This window comes from Argopecten irradians, chromosome 13, assembly GCF_041381155.1.
Source record: "Argopecten irradians isolate NY chromosome 13, Ai_NY, whole genome shotgun sequence".
NCBI lineage: Eukaryota > Metazoa > Mollusca > Bivalvia > Pectinida > Pectinidae > Argopecten > Argopecten irradians.
Genome location: NC_091146.1, coordinates 3,609,953 through 3,627,413, shown reverse-complemented (window position 1 = coordinate 3,627,413; position 17,461 = coordinate 3,609,953). Strand labels below are relative to the sequence as shown.

At 34.7% G+C, this 17,461-nt stretch overlaps 1 protein-coding gene across 1 annotated transcript; it reads left to right on the top strand.

The window, feature by feature from the left end:
* Positions 1-4,134: 4,134 nt before the first annotated feature.
* LOC138306305 (probable flavin-containing monoamine oxidase A) lies at positions 4,135-17,068 on the top strand. Its single transcript, XM_069246734.1, has 12 exons — positions 4,135-4,283; positions 4,456-4,570; positions 5,259-5,346; positions 5,741-5,915; positions 7,864-7,978; positions 8,938-9,095; positions 9,693-9,782; positions 11,462-11,549; positions 12,294-12,394; positions 13,324-13,503; positions 14,226-14,410; positions 16,541-17,068. Exons 2-12 carry the CDS (start codon positions 4,456-4,458, stop codon positions 16,716-16,718), a joined length of 1,473 nt encoding a protein of 490 aa, XP_069102835.1. The 5' UTR covers positions 4,135-4,283; the 3' UTR covers positions 16,719-17,068.
* The last annotated feature ends 393 nt before the right edge of the window (positions 17,069-17,461 follow it).

The window sequence follows — 17,461 nt, the reverse complement described above, 5'->3', positions numbered from 1 at the left end:
AATAAAACACACATGTACAATCTCCAACCCTAAACATGAATATATACTATAGTAACACAAATAATAAAACACACATGTACAATCTCCAACCCTAAACATGAATATATACAAGTAACACAAATAAAACACACATGTACAATCTCCAACCCTAAACATGAGTATATACAAGTAACACAATTAAAACACACATGTACAATCTCCAACCCTAAACATGAGTATATACTAGTAACACAAATAATAAAACACACATGTACAATCTCCAACCCTAAACATGAGTATATACTAGTAGCACAAATAATAAAACACACAATCTCCAACCCTAAACATGAATATATACTAGTAACACAAATAATAAAACACACAATCTCCAACCCTAAACATGAATATATACAAGTAACACAAATAAAACACACATGTACAATCTCCAACCCTAAACATGAGTATATACAAGTAACACAAATAATAAAACACACATGTACAATCTCCAACCCTAAACATGAGTATATACTAGTAACACAAATAATAAAACACACATGTACAATCTCCAACCCTAAACATGAGTATATACTAGTAGCACAAATAATAAAACACACAATCTCCAACCCTAAACATGGATATATACTAGTAACACAAATAATAAAACACACAATCTCCAACCCTAAACATGAATATATACAAGTAACACAAATAAAACACACATGTACAATCTCCAACCCTAAACATGAGTATATACTAGTAGCACAAATAATAAAACACACAATCTCCAACCCTAAACATGAATATATACTAGTAACACAAATAATAAAACACACAATCTCCAACCCTAAACATGAATATATACAAGTAACACAAATAAAACACACATGTACAATCTCCAACCCTAAACATGAGTATATACTAGTAGCACAAATAATAAAACACACAATCTCCAACCCTAAACATGAATATATACTAGTAACACAAATAATAAAACACACATGTACAATCTCCAACCCTAAACATGAGTATATACAAGTAACACAAATAAAACACACATGTACAATCTCCAACCCTAAACATGAGTATATACTAGTAACACAAATAATAAAACACACATGTACAATCTCCAACCCTAAACATGAGTATATACAAGTAACACAAATAAAACACACATGTACAATCTCCAACCCTAAACATGAGTATATATCTAGTAACACAAATAAAACACACATGTACAATCTCCAACCCTAAACATGAGTATATACAAGTAACACAAATAATAAAACACACATGTACAATCTCCAACCCTAAACATGAATATATACAAGTAACACAAATAAAACACACATGTACAATCTCCAACCCTAAACATGAGTATATACTAGTAACACAAATAAAACACACATGTACAATCTCCAACCCTAAACATGAATATATACAAGTAACACAAATAATAAAACACACATGTACAATCTCCAACCCTAAACATGAGTATATACAAGTAACACAAATAATAAAACACACAATCTCCAACCCTAAACATGAGTATATACAAGTAAGACAAATAATAAAACACACACGTCTCCAACCCTAAACATGAATATATACAAGTAACACAAATAATAAAACACACATGTACAATCTCCAACCCTAAACATGAGTATATACAAGTAACACAAATAATAAAACACACAATCTCCAACCCTAAACATGAGTATATACAAGTAACACAAATAATAAAACACACATGTACAATCTCCAACCCTAAACATGAATATATACAAGTAACACAAATAATAAAACACACATGTACAATCTCCAACCCTAAACATGAGTATATACAAGTAACACAAATAATAAAACACACAATCTCCAACCCTAAACATGAGTATATACAAGTAAGACAAATAATAAAACACACAGTCTCCAACCCTAAACATGAATATATACAAGTAACACAAATAATAAAACACACAATCTCCAACCCTAAACATGAGTATATACAAGTAAGACAAATAATAAAACACACAGTCTCCAACCCTAAACATGAATATATACAAGTAACACAAATAATAAAACACACATGTACAATCTCCAACCCTAAACATGAGTATATACAAGTAACACAAATAATAAAACACACAGTCTCCAACCCTAAACATGAATATATACTAGTAACACAAATAATAAAACACACAGTCTCCAACCCTAAACATGAGTATATACAAGTAACACAAATAATAAAACACACAGTCTCCAACCCTAAACATGAATATATACTAGTAACACAAATAATAAAACACACAGTCTCCAACCCTAAACATGAGTATATACAAGTAACACAAATAATAAAACACACAGTCTCCAACCCTAAACATGAATATATACTAGTAACACAAATAATAAAAACACATAATCTCCAACCCTAAACATGAGTATATACAAGTAACACAAATAATAAAACACATAATCTCCAACCCTCAACCCTAAACATGAATATATACAAGTAACACAAATAATAAAACACACAGTCTCCAACCCTAAACATGAATATATACTAGTAACACAAATAATAAAACACACAGTCTCCAACCCTAAACATGAATATATACAAGTAACACAAATAATAAAACACACATGTACAATCTCCAACCCTAAACATGAATATATACAAGTAACACAAATAATAAAACACACAGTCTCCAACCCTAAACATGAATATATACTAGTAACACAAATAATAAAACACACAGTCTCCAACCCTAAACATGAATATATACTAGTAACACAAATAATAAAACACACAACACAAAGGAACAAACATGCAAACAGCATTTAGTCGCTAATTAAGAGTTACTGGTATTGAGAAGTGATAAGAAATATTAGATAACTAAATACAGGTACATATGTATATATACTTTAAATAATAAAACACAATAAAGAAAATAATACAATATTTATTATGCACTTTGCTTCTAATAATAGGCTATCAGAAATGTGTTCGAGTAGATTAAAACATGTCCGAAAGAGAATCATCAACTAACACAAACATGCCAGAATGGGATAATGTTTGCTGAATTGCTGGCTTCAATTTGGCGGGAAATGTGTCAAATTCAGAGAGTACACAAAATATAGTTCCCTATATCTGAACCATTTTTTCAAGATTTTTACTTGACAATTTTGTTTTAAAAAATCATTGTTACAGTAAAAAAACTCTTTAGCGTAAACGACACATTTTGTGTCTATGTGTAAGTCAGTTTCAAAATTGCAATCCGGAAAAACAGTTTTTGGGTGACTTGAACATAGCTTGTGCATGTAGCCATGGAACACTTTACACATTTAGCTATGCATTCCAATTTAATATCCTAGTGTCTGATATAAGTAAAAATAGCGTATAGTAATAATCTATAGTGCTGAATACAATGGTGACATTTTCGTATAGTAATAATCTATAGTGCTGAATACAATGGTGACATTTTCGTATAGTAATAATCTATAGTGCTGAATACAATGGTGACATTTTCGTATAGTAATAATCTATAGTGCTGAATACAATGGTGACATTTTCGTATAGTAATAATCTATAGTGCTGAATACAATGGTGACATTTTCGTATAGTAATAATCTATAGTGCTGAATACAATGGTGACATTTTCGTATAGTAATAATCTATAGTGCTGAATACAATGGTGACATTTTCGTATAGTAATAATCTATAGTGCTGAATACAATGGTGACATTTTCGTATAGTAATAATCTATAGTGCTGAATATAATGGTGACATTTTCGAAAATATTAGTTGCAATAGTAACATATTGGTTGCTATAGTAACGATATGGAGCTAGGTCTCTGGTTGTCTGAAATCTAAATAATGTAAGATTTTAAGGAAAATTTATATTAAGGGGCTATGGAGTATTCTGAATAAAACGAGGACACCTTCAAAATGTTTGGTTTTCTTTTATTAGAACCATCAGCTATCTATCGTTGTTTTATTGCCATTGAGTCCTTACGAATATAGTAGATTTGAAGGAAATGTGATATCTAGACTTACCCTGACGAACGGTAACGCACCGCTGATGTTATATCGTTACGACGGTTATTAACGCATCTTCTATAAATACGTGTACCGGCATAGTCTAGCTCTTTGTCGACTCCTGCTCTCAAGCGTGACGTATATGTGTAATTTTGTATACATCAATTAGGTTATGTATGTGTAATTGGAAGCTTACAAGCATAAATCAACGAAGTAGAAGAGACACACTGTAAATCGAGGGACCTGACAATAAGAAATACAGCAAGAAAACGTGAGTAGAATTTCAGTTTTTAATACTTTAAATATTAAATCTCTAGGTCCCTTAATGTGGCCCCGAGTGTGAAGTTGCTTTTTAACATCCAACGGTAGCATTTTGTTTATAATAGCCCTACCCTATACATCGCATTGCAGTTTTCCTTGACATTTCTTCGTGCATTTACCAGATGGAGAAACAAGTGGATGTAGTGATTGTTGGAGGAGGTATTTCTGGGTTAACAGCGGCCTATCATCTCCACAAAAAGGATCCATCACTTCGAGTATGTGTATTGGAAGCAAAAGGTAGGGAGATAGCGTAAAGCGAAAGGGAAATTACGGTATGGGGTTGGTTTTATTCAGTTTGGGTTTATATGCATTATAATTCATTCATTCAATACACTTGAAATTGCAAATAATTCATAATATTTTATATAGGTCAGATGGCACGCCCTATTGTTCAATGATACTGAAGTGCCGTATGGCAGCGGGTGAAGAATACCATTAATAGCTTAGAACTAGGTCAGCCTTATAATTAGGGGCCCATCGGGGGAAATTTGACGTTATATGAACTTGAAAGGTTAATGGAAATAGCAAATATTCGAATAAAATATCCAAATTCTGAACATTTTAAAAAGATTGAATTATTGAAATAACAATTTGCAACACAGTAAGCATATTTTGAAGTAATTGTGGACATTCCATAGCAAATGCTTTAGAAGTTTCTATTAATGTGCTTCCGTTCTCTCGTGTAGCATTCTTCTTTTTACGATCGGCTGTTTAGGGTAGTCAATTTCAGTTTTACATTATCATTGAAATATTAACAAGTTTTAAAGTCGCACTATTTAACACCCTTCCATATTTTCAGTCGTTTTAATAAACTATAGCAGTCAAACTTGGTGTGTTAAGATAAAATACATTTACATAAAAATGTTGTGAATATGTATACTAGTAACCTAAATATCAAATTATTTAAATTTTACTCTATCCACAGATCGAGTTGGAGGACGAACCCTCACCGTTCCCCTCAAGAGTAAAAACGGAACAGACTACTGGGATCTGGGCGGACAATGGGTCTCTACGTAGGTCTATACGTAATCCGAAAATAGAGAGAAAAATAGAAACTGCCTCTTTGTCTTTTGGACGGCAGAGGGACATTCATTTACATGCATATTTTCTCTGCAAAGCAGGATGTTTTTCCTAAGTATTAAGCTATAACATAAACATGTATAATGGTCTGTAAGATGTTTAACGTAATTTTGAAAGCATCAAAACAAGCATTTTTCTTCTACCCGAAAATTTCCTTCCATTTACATTTTGTATCATATTATAACATTATTTTTCCTGAATTGCTATCTGCAAAAAGTCATGATGCTATATGTAACTGATAAGGAGTAGACCGAATAACCCAATAGAGGTACCTCTGGCATTTGTTTATACAATTTCAACATCATAAGTAATTTGGTCTATATATAGATCACAGAAAGACATCATGAATTTGATAAAGGAACTTGGATTAGAAACTTACCCACAATACCACTCCGGGAGAAAGTTCACGCAGGTTGAGAGTGCAAAGGTGAAGAGTTCCCGTACTGATGTCCCGCCACTGTCAGTTTTTGCTTTGGCGGATCTTTCGTCTCTTAACTCAAAGGTAAAGAGGACCAATTATAACGATGGATATAGTACCACCTAATCAGGACAATGGCCAATGTACTTTTTAAATTCGTGGTGTTTAAACTACATTAAACGCGTTAATACTTCACATTTAACGCGTTAATACTTCACATTTTACGCGTTGAAATTTCACATTTAAAGCGTTAACATTTAACGCGTTTTATGTGAACTTTTAAAGCGTTAAATGTTAAAATATAAATTCTCCCATTTGAAAGGGTTAGTAAATAAATATTTGTCTTCGCTTCTTTGAAATCGGGTAGAATGTTTGTAGTTTGAAACATTTTTTTGAATTACAGGGGCATAAAAAGGAATCATCCCTACCTAAAGAATAGAACAGAGAAATCTCTACCCTCGGAGGAAATTCGTGAACGACAGTCTAACTGTGAAACTCCTCCTCGGGAAGAAGAGATTTCTCTGCCCTAACTCAACGTAGGGAAATATACTGTTAATCCTTATCTTTAATATCCACATGGGAAACAGTATTTTTTCTTTCATGCCTCTACGTTTAATCACAATTTTACAATTTTCACCATTTTGAGAATTGAAATAAACCTCGAAGTCTAAGTCAAATCTTCATATCTGTAAATTGCAAATCCAGTTGTTTGCACTATTTAAAGTAAACACAGTATATTTCCGAACATAACGTTACAATTCAAAATAGGAATTTTGTTGACGCGGTGGCGTCACGAGATTATATAGCATGGAAAGTAGTGTAATACAGTTGTATACGAAATGCGTGTATCACATGGGATAAACCAGTATAGCATCAGCAGGTATGAGAGAAAAATCTTCAAACTACTATTCTTATGAATGCAACGGCATTTCTGAATGTTTCGCTGGTGTTTGAAATTCGTTTAATTGATTACATGTCAGCTATAATAAATGTTCTTTCACTTTTACAATAATCAACGACAGATATAATTATCCGTTTGGTATTCATCCAACAGTGATACAGCATATAGTACAAGCTAAATCGTTTATTTCAATCATCTTTTTCAATAAAAAACCAAACTAGTTATCCAATTGGTTACTGTAAAATATGAAATGGTCGTTGTATATATATGTGTGTAATAAAAAACAATGAAATTCGTTCAATACAAAATTGCACTGACTATAACAAAGAATAACAACGAAAGAAAGTAACCATGAATATCATATAAGCATATACAATGAGTCCGTATAATGTTTAGACAAACATTTATAAATATCAAAACAAATACAAAATTAAAAAATGCTCCACCGCCGACAGAGCATAAACGATTCTCATCATTTTAACAATAATTGGTGTTTAATTGTGCATATTTATGTCTAATTAACACACAATAACGATATAAAATAATTTATTTTGCTATTGGTGCATGCGCAATCAGTACTTCATTTCATATATGACCTAGTGCCAGGTAATTTTCTCGGGATATAATAAATTATTTTTGATATTTTTATCTTGAAGTAAAAATAGAAGCTCAAACTTTTCAACGGTGGTAATGGTGTTAAGTAAGTAACGTTTGTAACTGAAGAAAAATACTAAATCGTCTGCTCCTGTTTTTGATAGTGAAAAAAACCATTCGTCGGCGGTGGAGCATCTTCAAGTAATGCCACATACTAATATATAGCGATATTGTCCCTTTGAGGAGGATGACAAGTCTTGAATGTTAAAATACAGTAAGTAAAATCTGTTAACGAAATTTAGTTCATCTCGCATGAAATACATACATTCACAGTTCACATCACATTAATTATGTATTTGTATATTACGGAGCTATCTGTCATTGTGATATATTGATTGTGACGTCATGTGTTTATGAGCGTAATGTAATATTTTTCGGCCCTTTTCATGCGAAGACGGAATAAGCTGACACAGTACAGTTGTCATATATGTATTGTGATGCAAAAAAAGAACCGATATGTTTATCCGCTATTTTCAGCTGAACAAACTCGGTAAAGAAATCGACTCCAATGATCCGTACAGGTCCAAGAAAGCCAAGGAGTTGGACTCTAAAAGTGTGCACACATTATTCAAGGAGTCGTTATGGACGGACGGTAAACATTATTATGAACTTATTTATTTGTGTGTGATAATTGTCTTGCGCAAGATAAATCTACACGCACGATAGAACACTTGAACTGTAAATAGCATCATTAAATGACATACACGCACGATAGAACACTTGAACTGTAAATAGCATCATTAAATGACATACACGCACGATAGAACACGTGAACTGTAAATAGCATCATTAAATGACATACACGCACGATAGAACACGTGAACTGTAAATAGCATCATTAAATGACATACACGCACGATAGAACACTTGAAATGTAAATAGCATCATTAAATGACATACACGCACGATAGAACACTTGAACTGTAAATAGCATCATTAAATGACATACACGCACGATAGAACACGTGAACTGTAAATAGCATCATTAAATGACATACACGCACGATAGAACACTTGAACTGTAAATAGCATCATTAAATGACATACACGCACGATAGAACACGTGAACTGTAAATAGCATCATTAAATGACATACACGCACGATAGAACACGTGAACTGTAAATAGCATCATTAAATGACATACACGCACGATAGAACACTTGAACTGTAAATAGCATCATTAAATGACATACACGCACGATAGAACACGTGAACTGTAAATCGCATCATTAAATGACATGGAAAACTTGTTATGGAAACGTTCTTGTCCATTTGTGCCTTGAACGTATATCGATTGAAAGTGGCTAGGATAAGAAGAACATGGCTGTCCCATCATATTCGTTCCATAATGTTCAACAACGCTAAATCCCTTAATGTAGACCATACACCATTTACACATTAGCGGAAATTGGACTTGTTCGATTATCTGTAACCAGCTGGTAACCTCAATCGGTAGAGCATCTGACTACTGTTCGCACGTTCGGGTTCGAATTCCCGTCTGACACTACTTTTTTCCCTCTCCTATTACGCATATTCCATTCATTTTGCAGGTGCCTTCAAGTTTATGGAAGTAGCGATACGTACGGCAATAGGCCTGGAGCCTTCACAGATGTCCGCTCTGTTCTTCCTCAGTGGGGTGGGGTCCGCGGGAGGCGTAGAAGCTGTGTTCGGGATGAATGAGAGCGACGCACAGGGGTTAAAGGTCAAGGTAAATTAAATATAGTTATTTTATTTTCTCATTATTTACAAACAACCACAATTCATTGTATATATGGTTCACATATAATTTACACCTGATTTACTGGGAGCGTAATGTCCTTATTATAGCATAAGTTATACTCTACTGTTGTATTTGCTTTAGCTGTTTCACTAATACCGCTTTTCTTTTATGTTTAGATAAAGTGATTCAGTTTGCAGCTATACTAGTAACCTAGTCTTTATGGTATTATTTTACATTATAAATTTCCTCATTTTTATGATGTATCAGCAGACAATTTGCTTTGCAATGTTTATAAAATCTCCTATTTAATATTTAAATGAGCTATGATAAATAGATATATATCCATTACACGCTTCATCATTGTCTTCATAATTTCCTATACAGCTGTCCACTTTCTATCATATTTCTGGATGCTGTATGATTTCAACTACATCCCTGAAATGTCCACAAGAGACAAACATGTGTATAGTTTCTTCTGCATCAATGAAAATACTTATCAGCTTTGTTGTAGAGTTTAACATGTGTAAGTGAGTCTACTGTTTTGCAGTTAAATATGTGTAAGTGAGTCTGCATTTTGTATTCAAGGGCGGAACTCAGCAAATCTCACAAATTATGGCTAACAAAGTCGGAATAGAAAATGTGCTGCTGGACCATCCTGTCGAGGATGTAACACAGGTATGTAAGGAATGTAAATATATCTGTATTGTCGAGGACGTATAAATATATCTGTATTGTCGAGGACGTACACAGGTATGTAAGGAATGTAAATATATCTGTAATGTCGAGGACGTAACACAGGTATGTAAGGAATGTAAATATATCCGTAATGTCGAGGACGTAACACAGGTATGTAAGGAATGTAAATATATCCGTAATGTCGAGGACGTAACACAGGTATGTAAGGAATGTAAATATATCTAGTCGTAAGTCGAGGGTAACACAGGTATGTAAGGAATGTAAATATATCTGTAATTGTCGAGGACGTAACACAGGTATGTAAGGAATGTAAAATATATCTGTATTGTCGAGGACGTAACACAGGTATGTAAGGAATGTAAATATATCCGTAATGTCGAGGACGTAACACAGGTATGTAAGGAATGTAAATATATCCGTAATGTCGAGGACGTAACACAGGTATGTAAGGAATGTAAATATATCCGTATGTCGAGGACGTAACACAGGTATGTAAGGAATGTAAAATATATTCCGTAATGTCGAGGACGTAACACAGGTATGTAAGGAATGTAAATATATCCGTAATGTCGAGGACGTAACACAGGTATGTAAGGAATGTAAATATATCTGTAATGTCGAGGACGTAACACAGGTAGTAAGGAATGTAAATATATCGTAAGGACGTAACAGGTATGTAAGGAATGTAAATATATCCGTAATGTCGAGGACGTAACACAGGTATGTAAGGAATGTAAATATATCCGTAATGTCGAGGACGTAACACAGGTATGTAAGGAATGTAAATATATCCGTAATGTCGAGGACGTAACACAGGTATGTAAGGAATGTAAATATATCCGTAATGTCGAGGACGTAACACAGGTATGTAAGGAATGTAAATATATCCGTAATGTCGAGGACGTAACACAGGTATGTAAGGAATGTAAATATATCCGTAATGTCGAGGACGTAACACAGGTATGTAAGGAATGTAAATATATCCGTAATGTCGAGGACGTAACACATGTATGTAAGGAATGTAAATATACCGGTAATATCGAGGACGTAACTCAGGTATGTAAGGAATGTAAATATATCCGTAATGTTGATAAATGGGCGTTTTTCTCACATTCTGGGATCAATCATACAATTATGATAAAACTCACTCAATCATAAATGACGTAATATTCTGTATGTCTTCTCGACTTCCATACTCTAAAGGTTACTAGCCATAATTTTCTATCCACCCCTGGAATAGTTCATAGTAAAACTGAAGTATCTTTGTGCGAACATAGATGAACAGGAAGTTTGCTCTTATGATGTAATCAACAGAATAAAATAATGTACACTGTGGTTGACTGTGGGACATTGAAGTTAAGCGTCACTGTATCTGTAACCTTCAAAGGAAGTCTCTGCGGGTCTGTGATTGTCAAATGTCCCCCTCATGAACTGCCTTCAGTTTTGATTTGGTACATTTCCTCAATGAATATAACGATGGTTATTGTATATAGTGATTGTAATCACTGGAATATCGAGAATATCTCTAATGGGCTAAACATGAACTTTGAGCCGAATGATTTTTTTTTTCTTGTTTGGGATTCTATAATCCTTATATTGCGGTTTACAGTTTCCATTTTCAAATGCGAACTGATTTTAGTAAGTCTATTCTTATACAGGATGAGAAAGGTATTAGGATCAAGTGTGTGAATGGGGTGACCGTTTGTTGTGAGAGGGCCATTTTAGCTATGCCACCGACAGCAACAAGTAAGTGATATCCAGTAACATATCAAAAGTATTCTGTCACATCATATTCTTAGTATGTATTTCATAAAGTTTAATATTTTGTTTTAAATTACGCCATTATAATATTAAGATTTAAAAAAACCGTTAATTTTTTATTCTCTGCATTTTCTATTGTATGAAATAATAATAAATCCATTAATATACGGAATTGCTTATGAATTATTTTGTACTTATTATGGGTTGGAAATAACTCAAAATAAACATATGGTTGCTTTGAATCATTCGATATATTTGTTTCTGTGAATGTAAATTCCGTATTTGCATATTTCAGAGTCATTTGCCGTTGTGTAGGTACTGATTGTAACGTCAATTTTTTTCCGAGAACACATCGTAATCTGTGCACACAAGGTAATGATGTCACAATCAATACATACACGCAAGGGAGATAAATCTTATAATATGCAAGGACGGAAAAGAGGTTTATATGGACATTACAAAAGCAAAATACATTTTGAGGATAATGCAAATTGAGTATGATTATCTGTAAAGCTATTCTGTATTTGCATATTACAGAGTTATCTGCGATTGCGGGTAGGTATTGATTGTGACGTCTTATGTTTGCGAGCGCAACGTCATACTTTTCGGAAAAAATGACGTGAAATGCGCTCACAAAATAATGCCGTAACAATAGATACCTACCTACAAGGGAGCTAACTCTCTAATACGCAAAGACTGAATAATTACATGCTCATTTACTCTTTTTAGGTAAAATATCATTTAATCCGCCGTTGTCAAGGGAACGACTGGAGATCGAAAGGTGGATAATGAAAGGAAATACCACGAAAGTGATCATCACGTATCAGGAGGTATTCATTGTGTTTGTTACTTAAGCATTCCTTATTTTGTATAGTGTTTGGTTTCCCTGTGTTGCTCAACTACAATACATTGACAGGTAATTTGGCCGATTAAACTTTTTAGGACGATTTATTGTGCATGTGGTGTGTTGCATTTGTGAAGTGCTATTATAGTCGACAGTATGTGTGTGTTGTGTCTCGGTCTAAAACTTGAAATCTGTGTTTTATATAGTGGTATATCATTTTAACATGTTGTCAGATACACCAAACAAGTACACTCTACACATTCACATTATACAGGCAAGCCAGTCATACCACTCCCAATACACTGAACGCTCATTCGCAACAATTTAAAGACGGCGGGGCCAGAAGCTATAGCCTAGAGCACACCCGGCATCCACACCATGTTGATGTACAACTATCAATATCGAACAATAAACAACTCAGGCAGCAAGGCCATTAAGCGTATTTTTGAAATAGAAATGTCCATGTTGTAGAACCAAACACTCGAAGTTTTAGAATCTTTTCTCCAATCTACTAGGCAATTTGGAGGTCTGTTGTGTGATTGAGAGGTTGGTAAATACTGTATTGGGGAAACTTGCTACATCTTCGCCAGATAAACGATAACACGTCTTTCTTGTTCAAAAGCTCTTTTTATTCTCCCAAAACGTAGAGATTCAGCAAAGGGGAATAACCCATATACAGTAAGGGTTATGATTATCTCCCTTAGACCGTACAGTGTGTAAACTAGCTACTCCCATAAAACCATATACACAACAGGTCACATTGTCAGTCTGGAGATGCAGTGACGATCACTCTGAATGCACTGGATCAATAAATAAGCACTTCTGCATGGTGATCTGTCAGTGTTCCAAGCATTACGTTAAAACTGAAAATAAATTAACCGGATTGTGTATCAATCAATCATTTCTTATACTTAGGCGTTTTGGAGGTCACATGGTCAGTCAGGAGAAGCTCTGACGTATGGAGGACCAACTGACGTAGCCGGATGTGACGTAGGTCCGCTCTCAGGTGTGATGGACGCATCAACTCCCTCGGGTAATCCAGCTTTAGTCATGTTTGTGGCAGCAGACCAGGCCATACAATGGAGCAAACAGGATGTGAGTACGCCATTATACCTTTTTGTTTAACTAGAATTTGCGAAAAAAACAACAACTTATTTTGTAGTTTTTGTGAATTGAACGATGTAACGTTTAAATTGATTAAGACACACAGAGTAGTGGTTTGTTGTTCTAGCTCATCTGTTAAAGTCGTAACTATTAATTTTAAAATATCGGTAAGCTAACCAGGCTCTTATTTTACTAGCGCGAGATCATTTACAAATCGCCATTGGAAATACTGTTAACCAACTATGTATCGCGGCTATCCTTTGTCATTATCATTTCACAACAGGTTCGCGATGATTGAAATCCACGTATTGAAAAAGTGAATGGCGATTCCTTTCCATTTCAATCATTATAACATGTGATTAATGTTAATACGCGGAGATAAACTATCGCGGATTTACCTGGATAATAAAATCCGCGAAAGGAATAACAGTATACCGAAGTCACCGAAAAAGTTTTGGTTACGGAGCCTCTGTAATGCTTTTCTATGGCGAAGAAGCTATCATTGATGGTATTTTGTTAAATTTGACTGGTATGTAGAAATTTAGATGGCACGAGTGACTAACATAGAGAATACACTGTTAGTGCAATCCTAGCGCAAAATTTAAGACACAAAAAGCGCGAAAATATCATTACCGTTACAATATGTACATTTACAGTACTGTCTCTGTATTATCAGCATCATTGATTTACTTCCCTTTGATTGCTAATTTAAGGCGGAAGTAAGAAAGGGTGCGGTACTGAGGTCACTGACAGATATTTTCGGACCGGAAGCTGAAAATTGTCTCGATTACATTGAACAAGACTGGAGTAATGAACCCTTCATAGATGGGGCTATAGCAGGAGTTGCTACAGGAGGTATGAAGTACTACGCTTCCGGTCTGCGGCAACCGCAAGGGAGGTAAGTACATTTTTATTGATTTAAAAACAGGGGGGGGGGGGCGAAATACGGGATAAGTCATAAATTTGTATCATACACGCAAGGCCCTCCTCATTGATTGCATGCTACAGTTGTATGTCCATTTTAGACATTTCGATACGCATTTCTTATTGCCAACAAACATGTATAACATAGAGCAGTGGTGTAGGAAGATGAAACGTAATGGGGGGCAAAGGTCCTCAATATTTTGTAACCCCCCCTGCCCGCTACCCCGCGCCCCGCACTCACAGGAGAGATACCTATTTCCGATATCATTACATACAAGCTTTATACATATGTATTGAAAGTGGCGTTGCTAACATGAAATTAATGAATACGAAAATTACCTTACGAGCGCCGTAGTATCTCTAGTTTAATGATTTCTTTGGGTCCGGTTGTAACCCATGGGAAAAATATTACTATTTAGAATGACTGAGATGAGTTTTACGATGTATATTGATAGTTTTGTGAGCGAATTTTTTGTGATTAGAGGTCCGGGACTCCCCCGGGAATAAAATACGATTATGATGGCTGAGATAATTTTACGATGTATTTGATGAATATGCGAGTGTTTGGGGGCGGGGGGTCTGCCCCGGGAAAAATATTACGGTTTAGAATGGCTGAGATGAGTTTGATAATTTTAAAGCGTTCTTTTCTTAACATGGTAATTTTTCGATTTAAAGTTACCTGCATTTCGAAATGATAATTGTGAATGTCGTCATACCATTTTGCAACCCTGCTCGACTGAAAATACCGGTTTCACACCATCGACACATTGTTGTGTAACTCAAAATAATAATGAATTCAGTCTTGCTAAGTCATATAAACAAATTAATCTTCTAAAGATGCTCCACCGCCGACAGAGCATAAATGATATTCATCATTTGAACAATGATTGGTGTTTAATCGTGTATATATATACCTGATTAACACAAAAATAAAATGATATAATTTATTTCGCCCTTGGTGCATGCGCAATCAGTACTTCATTTCATATAGAATATAGTGCCACAGATTTTTTTCGGGATGCAATTAATCATTTTTCATATTTTTAACTTGAAGTAAAATTAGAAGCTCAAACTTTTCAATGGTGGTAATGGTGTAAAGTAAGTAACTTTTGTAACTGAAGAAAAATACTAAATCGTCTACTCCTGTTTTTGATAGTGAAAAATACCATTTGCCAGCGATGGAGCATCTTTAAGAGTAATTTTTTGAAATAATATAATCCCTTGATAGATATTTCTAGTCTACTTCGTTTGTGTATCATTTTAATTTGTAAAGATCTGAACATTACGTGCTTGAATCTTTTAGGAAACGTGCCGCGCGGCGGAAAAATTCTTTTTTTTCCTTTTAACTGTGCATTTTTAGAACATTTCATTCGGCGAAAATGGGGGGGGGGGGGGGGGGGTCCAAAAGGACATGACGATTGCCCATCTTCCTCCCGCTTCCTACGCCCCTGTAGAGCATATATAATACTTTTCACAGTGTCAATGTTTAAACTAATTTAGTTATTTATTTGATTAGTGTTAAGGTTTGCATAGAACAATAATTATCTCTTTCTTTGTGTTTAAACTAAATCTGGCTTTGTGATAGCAATACTCCTATAATTATTTTTTATTTGTTTTCATAGTTAACCCAACTCTCCGATTGGCATATTCTTTTTTCTTCATATACTATGAAGACAAAATCCCAGAATGGCGCGAAAATCCGACGTAATCATGACGTCACAATAGAGAGGTCGACGCTGCGTATTGATTTAGAAAAAAATAATATATTGGAAAATCAAAAGAATCGTACGTTTATACGTACTTTATGTTGTCAAGTACCCTGAAGAATTAATTAAAAGCATTGGTGTAACTATTTTTAAACTTCTTTCATATCCCTATGCCGTTAAAAAATGGTAACATCAATGTTTAGATAAAAAAAATCCGAGAATGGTGTACAGATCCGACGTTATGATGACATCACAATAGAAACATTGAAGCTGCATATTGATTTGGAAAAAACAATTCCATGAAAAACCAATAGAATCGTACACAACAGTGTATTTTGTGTAAATTTTATAAAATAGTCTAAATATGATTATAAGCACTGATGGTCATTCCACTTCAGGTTGCACTTTGCCGGGACTGAGAGCGCTATAGATTGGAGTGCATACATGTCAGGTGGAGTTCAGGCGGGTGTACGGGCAGCAACGGAAATATTGTATCATCTCCGGCCCGATACAATCTCAGATCAGGAACTTTTGGGAACCGCCTGCGTTTCTTCATACAGGCCAAAACATAATTAATCGCTAACATGCCCTTGTCAATTGCGGAATGCGCAGGAGTATGATATTCCTTGATGTTTATTTCCGGAATCGTGTCCACTCATGTGTCCATATTACATATATTCAGTAATTCTGTATTAACATATCACAGAGTTATCTGCCCCTGTGGTCAGGTATTGGTTGTGACGTCACCAAGCTCTACCAGTTCGGAGTCAACTCGAAAACACGGAGACTTCTGTATAACTCATTTCAAAATATGAAAGCTATGGTACTATATGGCGGGAAAATATCGGAAACCAACTACGTCAAACAAGGCGTCGGTCAAGGCCGCATCATATCTGCCTGGATGTTTCCAGTCATGATTGACAGCTTAGCGCGCATGAATTGGACGTCTCTCAAAATCGAATATTTGTAGAAAATATACATATTCCATGTATACTTCTAGCGGACGATACTAGTGTGATATCTGGAAGCAATACCACACTGCAACGACTCCACGATATCGTATACAACTACTCACGGAAATGGTGGCTCAACTACAATTCTACTAAAGTGCAGCAGTATTATTTCGTACAGAGAGAAGAAGAGTCGATTTGGGAATATGTAAAGTATTACTTTGTGAAGAACAACTTCCTATAGAAAGATAGAAAATATACGCGGGCATTACTTTCAACGAAAACATCAAAAGCGACCTCGCTATGCAGGAGTCGACTGTCAAGAATAGGAGGAAATTGAACTTCTTTATTTCAACAGGAGCTCACAAA

Bases quoted from the DNA above. Each gene is read 5' to 3' on its own strand.
- LOC138306305 (XM_069246734.1), top strand. From the start codon at position 4,456: ATGGAGAAACAAGTGGATGTAGTGATTGTTGGAGGAGGTATTTCTGGG. The intron at 9,096-9,692 runs GTAAATTAAATA...TTTGTATTCAAG, and splicing joins CACAGGGGTTAAAGGTCAAG to GGCGGAACTCAGCAAATCTC. The intron at 14,411-16,540 runs GTAAGTACATTT...ATTCCACTTCAG, and splicing joins CTGCGGCAACCGCAAGGGAG to GTTGCACTTTGCCGGGACTG.